The sequence below is a fragment of the Lepidochelys olivacea genome (genome assembly GCF_965140295.1).
Source record: "Lepidochelys olivacea isolate rLepOli2 genome assembly, chromosome: 16".
NCBI lineage: Eukaryota > Metazoa > Chordata > Testudines > Cheloniidae > Lepidochelys > Lepidochelys olivacea.
This window is the reverse complement of record NC_140426.1, coordinates 27246786-27260568: the sequence shown is the minus strand read 5'-3', so window position 1 is coordinate 27260568 and position 13783 is coordinate 27246786. Positions and strand designations below refer to the sequence as shown.

At 46.2% G+C, this 13783-nt stretch overlaps 1 protein-coding gene across 1 annotated transcript in view; it reads right to left on the bottom strand.

Annotated features, from left to right (window-relative positions):
* The window catches only part of LMX1B (LIM homeobox transcription factor 1 beta), a 128652-nt gene extending 115799 nt beyond the window's left edge, over positions 1–12853 (bottom strand). The window contains exons 1-2 of the mRNA XM_084650007.1: positions 12531–12853; positions 11698–11884 (exon numbers count right to left, since the gene is read on the bottom strand). Coding sequence (XP_084506133.1) covers positions 11698–11884; positions 12531–12669 — 326 coding nt within the window. The 5' untranslated portion in view covers positions 12670–12853. The remainder of the gene's footprint in view (positions 1–11697; positions 11885–12530) is intronic.
* Positions 12854–13783: the final 930 nt, after the last annotated feature.

Below are 13783 nucleotides of genomic sequence, written 5' to 3'. Positions count from 1 at the left end.
CCTGAACCTGTTTTCCCTATTGAAGTCCATTGTCTTCAGCAGGAGCAGGCCCGCAGAGTCACACTCCACATGTGGAACTTCTCTGGTCTTCTGAGGAAGCTCTGTGCCAACAGCGAGGGTAGAGCATGGCTCACAAGGTTAAAGCTGTAATTAGTATTAGGTGTTTTACCTTACAAAGAACCCAATCCTTTATGCCCCTAGCAGCCCCACTCACTTCTCTCTAGGCATTTATATCCTGTAAGTAAACAGCCCTTACATGATACTGCAAGCCACTGCACACCAGAGAAACTGGCTTCAGTGGTACTACTCACAGGAGTCATGCGAGTAAGGATTTACAGGCTCAGTCAGACCCCAACTTGGCCCAATGAACTGGTAGTACAAATGGCTCTAAACAGTGAGTGTTTTCATATGCTGATGATTACCATACACGGGATGTGACCCTAACCTCAGGGGGAACACAGCTCAGAACGCACACCAACAACCTGAAGACTGCTCTCTAAAATGATTGCAAATAGATGTTTGATTGCAAGCCCATCTGTACGTGCAAACCAGCACAGACAGACTATACTGTCTGCAAAGCTCACTGCATGATTATTACCATCTCTGAAAAGCAAATGTTTTCTCACACGCAGAGATGCAAATGCAATACTCATGATGCCAACAGAAAAATTTACTTCTGAGAATTTCTGAAAAATCAGCAGATGATGGTTATACCCCCAAATGAACACATTAGCAATAGAAATTAAAAGCCCTGTGCCTGTTGGCCACGAATCCATCTAGATCCAGCATGGATTTGAGGGCATACAATCAAAATGTGGTATGGCTGCTGAATCAATGACTGATTACCACAGATCACTTACTACATTTAAATGTATGCAGAAGAGCTTGAGAATTTGTGAATGACGCTCCGGTCACTGGTATGTATCAGAAATGGCTGTACTTCATTGTAACAAAGTTTGGGAGTTGCCCCAAAGTGGGAGTCAGAATAGTTTCACTATTCTGTATTCATGTCGCTCTCTCTCTCTTTTTTTTTTTTTTTTGGGGGGGGGGGCTACTCACTAATTTCCTACAGTACTTTATTTTGATTTGCTAGGAAACCTGTTTCTTTGTGTGGCGTAGACTGCATTACTTATCATATATACAGAACACCAAAACAAAACTCCAGCAAACAGAAAAACTCCTATAAAATGGATTGAAATGGTGACACTCTGAGGAAAAGTTTGAATCAGAAAATCTGCTAAATTATGCTCCCATGGGGAGCTGCAGGAATAGAAAGTACCAAGTGGTATAAAATGTTAGCCGTAGGCAAGCCATTATGTCCAAAGATAGGGTCCCCCAGGTTGAAAACAACCGTGTTGTGGGGTGGACGTTAATGAGAACTATAATCTTTCTCTCAGTAATGAATTTGGCAGGAACAATGCTGCAGCCTTAGGGCTCCGTCCAGCAAAGGGCTCCGTGCCCTCAGCTCCCATGGACTTCAGTAAGAGTTGAGGGTGCTCAGTACCTCGAAGGATCAAGCCCTGAAAGAACAAATGTTTCTCATTGACACACTTTTGTTACTTCAATGACATGCTATTCCAGGTCACAGCTTCCTTATTACTGGTTGCAATTCACAGCCATATATGACTCACAAGAATCATATTTTGTCACTGATCTTCAGAAATAGCAGAGAGTGCATTTGTATTCAAGCTGCAAGTAAATAGAAACACAAGGAAAGTTTTGTTTCTGTCAATCTGAGAAAATAATTAGCAATTTCTAGATCTGGTAGGAAAAGCTTTAAAAGAATAGTATCGTTTCCTGCTGCAGACTCCGATTTGCATGTTTACTATCCCAACCACAAATGTGACAACTGCAAAGACATTATCAAGAGAATCAATTCTATAAAGATTTTTCTTATCCAAACGAAGTGACTCTCCTGATTATACTAAAGGACACATTATTTGCTTTACTCAAGCAAACTTCCTAACTGAAGTAATTTACGAGCCGGATTTGGTCCTCAGCATATGCATATAAATTCCATTAGCTCTAACAGAGAGTACATGTGTGCTCTAGTACATTATAAATAATACATTGATTAAAGTAAAATCAAGAGCCAGATTCTGCCCTTTGATACACACGAATGGCTCCTATTGAAGTCTATGGGAGTTCCATGCATGGAATTTCGTCTCAAAATCTGTAGGAAAAGATATGGTCTAGGTGAGGGGGAAAGGGTGTATTTCAGAAGCAAAGTAAATAACCTTGATGATGAGAATATATTCTTCATAAACATGTTAGCTTCTGATAGAAATGCCAGAGTCTAAAGCATTATAAAGTCTCTAAGAACTAAGGTATTCAGTTTTGCTACTTTCTAAAATTATTTTTTAAACCATCAGCAAGTTCTGTACTCAGATCACTGTACAAGTTCAAGAATGAATCACAGTAACAAAGTAACAATCTAGGAATAATTATATCAACAATTTTCTGTAATAAAACCTTGCAAATGTCTACTCACTCACTTGCCCACGGCAAGTAGCTATTTTTGATGGGTAAGTAAAATACTCTAAATTTTGTCAGTCATCATGAGTAGGTTTTGAACTGAGGTTGGTAAATTTCCTTTACAATTTTGGAAGGCTGCTCCAATACATCCTTAGCTCTTTGGGAAATAATCTTTTATCTCTTGAAAAGACATTGCAAGTATCATACTATATGAACTACATTTTATTATAAGATGGGTTACTTCTACACACTGTGTATTAAACTGCATAACTTGCTATAAATAATTCCTTCTAATTACAAGTATTTTGCAAGTACAGTAAATGTCAGGTAAAAAGCAATGGCAAACGTATATTTTCTTTGTATCTGTTTGTATAAAGAGAAAATAATTTTTCAAAATATAAATATATTCAGTAGCAAGTAGTGCTTATTTTGCAAATCTGTTTTGAAAACAGCTTGTTCATTTCTTCCAGAGAGCAAACATCCTCCTTCCCCCGACACCATCATTTTTACAATCATAAATTATCTTTACTCATCATAAGACCTCCTCATGCCAATGCCTGGGCCAAATCTCCTTGACTGCATTAGTCGTGCCGATTGGGTAAGGTGCAATGCTCTAAGCAATTTCAGACATACCAAAAACAAAAACAAACAAACAAACCAAAAACACCACAAAACCAGACCCTACATTGCATTTAGGAAATATCAGTCTAGCCAAAATAATTCCAGGAACTCAAAAACAAAAGCAGGGTTACTAGCTTTAAACAAAACGGACAATCAAATATCCGCCTCAAACTGATCCTGAATTTAAAGAAGCATCCAGAAACTATGGGATAATGTGCCTGAACAGGGCAAGCAGGATTTTGCCTATTAGTACACAGAATATAAACACTATAGAGATTTTTATTTAAAACCAAAAGTTCAGCTAGTTCTGACCTAAAATGATTTGCCTTCTTATCTCCTATGTTCTGCTTCCTCGGCTCAGAGACCTAGCCTGGCCACTTTCAGCATTTACCTTACAACGATCAATATATTTTTACCCAATTTCTCACAGAGAAAAACCGGAGTTAATTTCCCAAATGTTACCAATGCTGCCGAAACTCCTGCTGTTGGGAGCCAACTTCTACATGGTTCACTGATACATTTTAAAAAATGTCTTAATTCAGAGACCACTTCTGGCTTTCATGAGATTCCCATACTATCCTTTTTTTAAAAAAAATGCATTTTAATTAATAGGTTTAGGCATCTGATACCAGCATTGTAGAGTTTCAGGCTCCTGTCCTACAAATAGATTTTATCATAGTTAGCTGCCTACTTATTATATTTCAAGTCAGCTACAGAGATAGGGTAGTTTCTGCTTTCTGTTACACCAGTATAAATCCAGAACAACTTCACTGACTTCAGAATTTGGCCTCTAGCTAACTCAGCTGTCAGGTTTCACACTATGCATAACTAACCTTTTCCTTTGTGTCAGAATAAACGTGTGCTTCTTTTTATATTTTGGAGTGAACAAGAGACTGTCATTTCTTTAGGAGTCAAACTTTGCTTTGAGAGTATAGCAGTCATCTCAAAAACATGCCAAGAAAACCTTTATACCTCACCATCCAAGAGAAATACGTGGTTTGTTTTTCTTTACTAGAAATTACTGCATAATTCATTGCTCACTGGTTTTTATTTCATACTACTTAATAAATAGCATGATACATTTTCCTCCTCTGATTTGTGTGATAGAAGTATACGAAACACCTTATTTTGCAGACACCCCTTTTGGTTTGGTATAACTATATATAGTGGAAGCCAACATTATATGTTTTTTATTGTCATTCATTAGGGGTTAAAATCGACAGCCCACTTGTGACTTTACTTCCTCTACACAACGATCTAATTCAGGCCAAAGAGCACAAAATCACTCTCTAATAAAATTATGAAACATTATTGATAGCTATACAGACATTTACAAGCCCTGCAAAACTGTCATGAAAACTGAACAGCAGAAGATTTTGAGGCACAAAATCGACTTGCCTGCCCTTTAGCATGATAATGCTAAAGAATAATTTTACAAGCTCCCCAAATTACTTTCTTTGGCAAATCAGCAGAAGTGTATATCTGTGTGTGTGTGTAGGGCAGGTATACGCACATTTATACACATTACACAGAAAGAGAGATTATGTTTATATTTCATTACACCTACTCAGGGCCCAATCCTCATTCCTTGTATACTCAAAATTCCCATTGCATGTATGGTAAGTGTGCCAGGAATGCATACTTAAGCTCAGAATGAACATACTGTATACTTCATTCAAATATTAGGGCAATTATTAAGTACAGTAATGTTTTACTTCACTGTATTATGACATGAGGTATGGTACGTAATGAAAAGCAAATACTTCCTAGACAAATATTCATAAAACCATGTCTTGTAAAGAAAATTACTCTTCACTTAAATTTGAATCAAACTGTAGTATGTTAAAAATATCTTTTTCTCCTGGACATTTCACCCTTCCTATCTTTAGAGTATTTAATTATTACTAACTATCCCTCTATATTTCAAGTCCCCGTGGCAACAAACATTTTAAGCTTCATAAATCTTTATATGCTGATCGATGTGGAGATGAATATGGACAGGTTACACAGTTGGAATGGAAATAAACCAATAACATACTTAATCTGAGAAAATACAATAGGATTCATATATTTTACCATGACCATGGTATGTTATTTATTGTTGAAATAATGTCATGTATATTTTTGACCTGTTTCAAATTTTGCCCCCCCCCAAAAAAAATCACCTGCTCTCTTAACAGAGTATGAGCTATCCATATCAACAATATATTTCAAAGAAGAATATTTTCACAATGGATGTTCTATGTATTGGTTACCCTTCTGTATATAATTAACAGTTAAACCTCTGAAATTATCAATTACTCCTAATTCATATAATTGTACATAACCCACATTCAATATAGGTCTTCCATAATATTTTCTGCCATAGGTGAGTATAATTATGTTATTGTTATTATTATTATTAATAATAATAATTTAAAACTCCACAAAAGTTTCAATTAATATTTTAAAAAACAGAAATGTCCCCTCAGATTAACAAACCCTGTTGAAATCCATTTCTGTGCTAACATTTACTAAAAATATCCTCTTAACCAAAACTTAGTCTCCTTGTTGGCTCTGCAGGTACCATGCTTTCTCAGAGCCTGTGGAATTATCTTCTCTGTAACCTTTTATACATGTCACATAGGGATGAATTCCTGCTGACACAGCAGCGAGTTGAGGTTTTTCTGCCTGGTCTCTGGCTATTCAGGTGACGTCACTGGGAGAAATAACAGTAACATTTCCTAAAAGCTCCTGAAGCCTCGTGCCTTTGTTTCATGCAGCTTTAGGAACAGACTTGTTTGGAGGTATTATTAAAAACTAGTTTTGCAAAACATTTTTAATGTGGCCGATTGATCCGATATACGGGAATGTTTAGATTTTCAGCAAACGTACCAGAGCATTTAAAACACTTTTTTAGCATTTTAATGGATGCCATAAATGGATCATTATCTGATATTCTGGACATATGTATATGCTGCTCCTGATCTCTGAGCTTTGATCGGGATTTATGCTGTTTCTTAACAACAACCTAACAAGGAGTACTGCCAATCTATCAGAAGAGGTAAATGAAACAGACTGGGATGGCATTGCTCTGCCCAAGTTTAGCTTGTTCAGATTCTGAAAATTTGTACTGATGAGTGCACCGATTAAAAGACTGTGAAACTGAAGAACAAACAGAATCTTTCTGTTAGTAAATGATTAGGGTCCCTTCTACATGTAGCTGAATCCGAGAGCCCAAGTCACCTCTTGTGCCCTGAATTTTGTCTAAATATCACAAACTTCTCTCAGGGTATACATGTTTTCTTATTGGAAAATAAAACAACATTCACAAAAATGGGAAACATTTGCTACCAAGAAGTTCTGTTTTGTTTTGCTTTCAATTTACAAATTATTTTAACTGGAAAATACCAGTTTAACTATCTCACTCACCAGAGAGAATTTTCAGACTCCAGAAAGGCTAGAATCGAGTGGAGCAATGATAGCCCATTGCACTTCTCTTGCCTCCTAATCATGCACTGACCCTTGTTGATTTCACATAAAAAATCAGCATAATCACTGACAAAGAAAGGCCCGGAGATCTAGAACAGCATCAACACACGCCAGAAATCAGTGGCAGTGTTTCTTTTCCAGGACAGACTCAGAATGCTAATACAATGCCTGATACGTCCTGGTACTTTTGATAAAAATCTAAATATTTCCCTTTCTTTCCCTAAACAAAATGCAAAACCAATTCGTGAAAAATATGGAATATTAACTAATGTGGCTGTTTGGCTGCTATTATGTCTGAACCTCATTTACAACTGTATTCCTTGTCTACACGAATTCCTTCATCACCTTTATTTTCAAAGCTACAATCAGAGTAAGCATTGTTCTACAAAGAATATATACAGCAACTAAGCTGAATCAACCACTACACCTTAAAAGATTAAAACTGGATGTACAATTACAGAACATTACCAAGCAGCAAGAAATAAGACAATATTTATGCAACCCCAAACACTTAGATCACAGCAAAGCAGAAAAATATAGCCACAATTAAATGAAGGGAGGAGAGCCTAAATAGGAAAACATTATGCTGTTTATAATTACCAATGTTTTTGTAGCAGAAAACACTGCTGTAAATACTACAATTAGTAATTTCATTAGAGCAAATAACCAGCACTAGATTTTACTGCTGCAAAAGCTGAAACACTGTTTTTGTTTTTTTATGATTGATAAGTATTCACTATGTTTCTGTAGGTCAGCAGGTAACTAAGTTTTTCCAAGTCCAAAGTATCACCTTTGGGCCCTATCCTGTCACCCTTACTTTGGCAAAGCTCACATTGAACTCAACAGTTTTGCTTGAGTTAGGCTAGCAAGATCCAGCTATCAGTGTCTTGCTGTAGCACTGTGTTATCTTCACTTAAACTACTTGCAATCAAATGCACCCCTGCCCCAACAGACATGTAAAATTTTTGCAAAATAAGTATTTAATGTCAAAATCAAAAGATCGGTCTGTACTATCCACCCCGTGCAAATATTTATAGAATTAAACATATAAAAAAGATGCTGAAATACACAAAGTCACAGACATGCAGCCGGTGATGTAGTGGAGAGATTCATGTAATACATTGCATTTATCATGCACCTTTGACCACTTCATTCTGCACCCTGGCCACTAATCCATCTCCCTCAGGATTTATTCTAACATTTCAAACCCAAGCACAGCTGCAAACAGACACCATTTTTATTTTAAAAAGAGAAAATCAACCCACCAGAAAAAAAAAGTTTCCTCCTTTCCCCCCAAACCCCAAATTACAAGAGGACAGGCAATAATAATTCCTGACCCTGTGGAAGGTTTAAGGTCTGATATCTGACCCTTCAGAAGCTTGCTTTCTTTGGAAAGAAGAGACCCGTGATTTCCAAAGATACACATAGCACTTGATTATAGTCTCGGGAGTTCTGGAGAAATCTGGTCTTTCAATTACATTACTACATACAGAAAAGCTATTTTCAGTCATTTTTAGTGATTAAGAAAATTTTGGAAATCTTTCTTTTTTCTCTGAGCCATGAATGTACATAGGATTTAGGGTAACACAAACATCTGACTTTACTGATATTATTTTTCATATCCCTCAAGCTGTAATTTTTTTAAAAAGCATCTCTTAATAACCTGTGTGCATACACATCATGGCAAGTTCTGGCGGGATGTAAAGGTTTGTAGCGGCATGCATTTGAGATGACGGCACAACTCACTCATGGCTTCACCACATATGGGCAATGCAACCATCCACACTCTTGCTGATAAAACTTGTGTACACACCACATGACCAGAAGGTGTGTAGAGTTATTTTTACACTTTAATTAACAAGAATTACTAATAAGAGAAGATTTCCAACAGCCTAAAACACAGCTGCCAGAGGAAGAATGGGAACATTATCAGTTTAGTTTCACATGCTTTATCTTTCAAATTTAATAAAATGTCAGGGAAAAAATCATTTTGATTTACCATTTACATGTCTTCCCCCCACCCCTCTTTACTATTAACTACTTCTGCTGTCAGTCCTTGGGGGCACACACAGCAGGTTACCATGTAATGTCACACTAGGTGCTGTGATTCAACAAAGGCTAACATGTTGATATCTTTTTATTGCTAGTCAGCCTGGACACCCCATTTCCCCCTATACAATTAGAAGCCTTTGATAATATCTAAAATTCTAAAGAGGATTTATTTCTCTTCTAACAAAGAATTTTTTTCACAAAGGGATAGTCCATTGTTTTGCTTTCTAAGATATTGCCTTTTTGCAAAACGCTGTTATTTTACACAGACTGCAAAGGGAATCATCTCCTGCACGCTGTTCCTAACACTTACATTTCAAACAATTTTGTGTGGATATCCAAAGAAGCATTTCTTAATTACAAAAAAAATCCTGAGAAGTACCTTGTTTATCTATACAGTCAGATGTTTCATGGATCTGACATCTCTATTAAACTAAATTCTCGGTAACTGTTACAAATGGGAATATGTGAAAATATTAATACTTGTTAAAACCAAACCCCCCAAAACAAATCAGTGCAGTTCAGTAGGAGAATGCGTAGGCAGCTATTGGTTTTCATATCGCAGTATCTGGGTCTGTTGAAGCTTCTTTAATAACACATTGGTTAAGGCTGCAGTAGGAAATTACACATTCTATTGTAACTCCTAAAGAGGGGGACATCTATCTAGGCCATTCATACAAGAGTTATAACCCTAACAATATTTATACTCAGCATGTCATGTTAGCATTTACTACTAGTTTCCATGGAGATGGATTTTCATGCTGTAGCTATGAAATGCACATTGTTGCCACTAAGCCACTTCAGGCCCTTTCTGGAAGCCTGCTGAATGCCTGACAAAAGTTGATGCAAACCAATAGTTGTTGTTCTTTGTTTGTTGCCAGACTTCTAGCAGAGCCATATTATGTCCCAGTGATTGAAGTGCCCATGTTCACCCCCCTCCCGACACAAAAAGGACCCTAAATTTTAGTGACAAGCATGAAGTGGGCTTTTGCAGGGGAGGCCAAACAGCTAAGCGGGGCAGGAACTCTGCGTGGCAGAAGGGCATCGCTGCTGGGGCAGGCCGGTTTTCATACGAAGCCCGACATTTTGGGAATAAAAGTATAAATAAACTCAAGTCTCTCGGGAGGCGGGAGCCCAGAGTCAAGTCTCTCGGGAGCTACTGACCCAGCATCGGAGGCGTCCCCAGAGCCTCCGGCCCGGCTGGGGCGACCTCCAGCTCCGCTCCCGGGCCGCAGGGACCGGCTCCGAGGGGCTGCGTGCCCCCGCGCCCTGTCCCCAGCGCCGCGCTGCGGGGAGCCCCCGGCTGCACATCGGGGCCCCGCGGCGGGCAGGGCCCGCACGCCCGGGGCAGCGGCTGCATGGCCGGGCTGGCGAGCGGGCGCCAGACAGCGGCAGTGACCCGAGGCCCGGCCCAGAGGTGGGCACCCGGGGGCAGGCCCCGCTGCGTGGCACCGGCCGGGGCGGCTTCCCCGGGCTCTGTCCGCGCCTGGAGCGCCCGGGCCCCGGGCAGGAAGGGCCGGCCTGGGGCCTAGCGCTGCCACCGGGGGGACAGCAGGAGCCGTGGGCCCGGGGTGACCCTGCAGCCCGCCCGGCGGCTCCTTGGCCGGCGAAGCCCGGCGGCTGAGCCCGGCCCGCAGGCTGCGCCGTGGCAGGCGGGAGCCGGAGCGAGCCGGGGGCTGCGAACGCCGGGCCCGGCCCCGCCGCTGCCCCCGGCCCCGGCCCCCCTCCGGCCCCGGCCCCGGCCCCGGCCCCTCCTGGGTAGCGGGGACCGGTGGGCGCGAAGCGCGGCAGGTGGGCGCTCCGCGGAAAGCCGCCCTCCAGCCGGGGCCGGCGGGTTCGTGTGTGTCTGACCCACAGCCGCGGCGGGGCCGTGCTGGGCGGCCGGGGGCACCGGGGCGATTCCCCCCGGTACCGGCCAGCGAGGCCGGGCTGGAGATCAGCCGCTTTCTGGCCCCTCAGCCAGGTGAGCAAACATGCTCGAGTCTCTCTGCACCTACCCGCTCGCTCGGCCTCCTCCCCCCGGCTTCCCTGCCCTCGGGCCCGGGCCAGCCCCGTCCCCTCCGCCCGCAGCAGCTGGCCCAGCCTATTCAGCCGTCCCCGGAGCGTGCTGGTTTTTCTCTAATGACAACACGGGGCTGCTGATACTTCGCACGGTTTCGTAGGAACGGTTTTTCGTTATCTCGCAACAAAAGGCCAGTTAAAAATCCAGCTAACACTTCACCCAACAGCCCGACGATTCGGATTTAATTCCCGTGTTAAAAATCCAACTACAAATCCCGTTCGCTAAAAGCCTCCCCGAGATTACACTGCTCCCTTCTGCACCCAGAGCAAACCCCGTGCCTCGGACTCTCCCCGGGCAATGCCAGCCTTTTACCTTCCTCACTTCAGCTGCCCACGGTGTTATTTATTTCGGGGGGTTTTAGATAATGTTTGGAACAAACTGATTTTAGAACCAAGATTAAATTATTCAAAATACCTAAAACTGCCACGCGGAGAATGTTATACTGAATTGAAAGGGCATTTCTGTTTTTAAATCCTACAATTATTTACCGACGGTGCATTTCAGTAAAACCTGTACGAATTACCGGCACAAACGCCAAACGATTTGAGCTCGAATTTAGAGGGGGCGCTAGCGAAATACCCCCCTTGTCACTCGGATACCAACCAAGGTATTATTTGTCATTTATACAACCACCCGGTACAAACTCCCTTTGCTAAATGGGCAGCGGAGTATTTAACTTCTTTTCCGTGACTAGGAAACACCCCGCGAACATTTCTAGCTTGGCCCTTTGAACCCGTAACAAATCTTTCGGGGGTCCGGGCGCGCGGTTCTTGGCTGGGCGCTCTCTGATCACCGCACCGACTAGGGGCTTTTTCTGATTTTCGTTTGAAAACTTTTTGGCGTTTCCCAACAAGGCAGCAGAACTCGGCGAGAGGCTCCCGGGGACCCTGGGCCCTGGAGAGCACGTTCCGTCCCCTCTGCCCAGTGTAAGGCCCGGCAGGCGCGTATGGCCCGGCGAGAAGGTGGCTTGAGCGCCCCGGGGGGCAGGCGTGCGGGGCAAAGGGAGAAGGGTGCCTTACTGTTGGTAGTCCTGTTTGCAGTACAGTTTTCGATCCCGGAAGTAGCAGCTGGTGGTGAGGGCTTGTTGACACACGGCACACTGCAAACACTCTTCGTGCCAGGAAGACTCGTTCACTCTCATCAGAAAACGGTCTGAGATCGGCCGCTGGCAGCCCTCGCAAACTGCCTGGTTCTGACACTCTGACCCTAGGAAACAGCAAAGAGGGAGGTGAGAGGCATGCCGGGGTGGCCCCTGAACTGCTCGAACTGTGCCCCAGCACGGGCTCTGCCAGGCGGGACACGGCGGCGTCACCCGGGGCGCAGCGGCAGCTGGGCCAGCGGCTCCGGGATCCCCCGACCCGGGGACCGGCTCCCATGGAGCAACATCGCGAAGTAAACTTAAACCGGCGCGATTTCGTTTGCGTGGCGCAGCCTCGCTCGCGGCCCCGCGCCCCGGGCTTTCCTGCTCGCCACTCGCCTCTCAACTCGAAACCTCCTCGGGACGTTGCGAGAAAAATTCAGCAGGGTCCCTGCAGCCTGCAGAGCGAGCCTGGCGAACGGCAGGCAGCGCTGGCGGCGGGGGCCCGGGCTGAGACCGGCCGAGCCCCGGCACGGCACCGCTCGGCTCTGCGGCAGGCGTGCGCTTTTTAAGCACTATTTTTTTCCCGGTCATTTAAAAAATACACATCCCGCCAAAGTGAGCGAGCGAAGTCCTGCGCCCGCCCGGGAGGGAGACGCTGTTTCCAACGTGCTCTCGCACGGCCACGGCCCCAGCCCGGGCTCCGGCAGGCAGCGCAGTCCCGGGCGGGACGCTGGGCTTTCGGGCACAGCCCGGACCCCCGCGGCCACTCACCCAGCAAGACGCCTAAGGTCGCGGCGCCCGAGCGCAGGGGGTGATCTTCCATTTTAATGCCGTCCAGCATCTTGGCGCGGTCCGACTGGCCCCGGCTAAAGCACCTTTCCAAGGACTCGGGACCTGTTGCAATATCCATGGGCGGCCCGGAGCACCAGTCAGGCTGCGGCGGGGGCCGGGCTCGCTCAGCGCCGGGGCGGGCCGGGCTGCGGGGCACGCTGCAGCGGGGAGGAGGGAGTCGCTTTTATTTTTATCGGGGAGACATGCGGCGCGTTTCCGGGCTGCGCTGGCGGAGGCGCGGGGCAGGGGCCGGAGCGGAGGCGGCTGCCCATCGGGTCAGGTCATGCTAGAGCCCGCGGGCGGCCCGGGGTCACCTGCCGGCGGGCCGGGGCCGGGGCGGGGGCAGGGCCCTCCCGGGGGCAGGGGCCGGCGGGCGCCGCCGTCGGTCCAGGGCAGGGCTGCAGGGTTCCCCGGGCGCGCTCCCCAGTCACTGTGCCCTGCCGCCTCCCGAGGAGCCGCTCCGTTTAGAGCTGGGGCTGCGGCGGAGGAACACACCCACCAGGGGAGCCGCCTCACCCCTCCTCAAACTTGCTGACATTTGAACTCCATTGGCGCTCCCGGTATCGCTGCGCCGCGGTGATCCGTCTCCTCGACGTCAAATAGTGCCGTCGCCGGAGCGAGCCCCCGCAGCCCCCCGGGGGCGGCCAGGTGCGCGCGGCTCGGGGGTGGCCAGGTGACAAGGGCGGGGGCCGCGTCAATCCGGGGCTGCGCTCTCGGGAGCGCCGCACCGGCCGGGAGAGGGGCCCTGCGGCTCCACAGACACCCGGGGGGCAGAGTGAAGCCAGAGCTGCCTGGAGCGACCCACTCGAGTTAGCGGCCCCGCGCGGGCAGCGCGCCCCGGGCCCTCCCTCCTGTCCTGGGGTAGGTAGCAGCGCCACGCGGCTTGTGACTGAGCTGGGCTTTGCCCCACGGGCTGCCCGAGCGCGCCTGTCCCGGGGGCACCGGCTGCAGGAGCCTCTCCCCGCCACGCGTGTCCGGGACCCTGGGCCTGCCTATGCCCTCCGCCGCCGGGCCAGGGGCCCACGCTCCCGCCTCTCCCGCCCGTGTGTCTGGGGCAGCTGTGCCTGGGGAGGTGTTAACAGCGGGGCCTGCCCCCAGCAGAGCCGCGACGGCCCGGCGCTGGCTGCTCCTTGCCGGACACAGGCGCCCCTGCTCTGTCCTGGCACCGGAGCCGCGGCCCCTTGGCGCCGGGC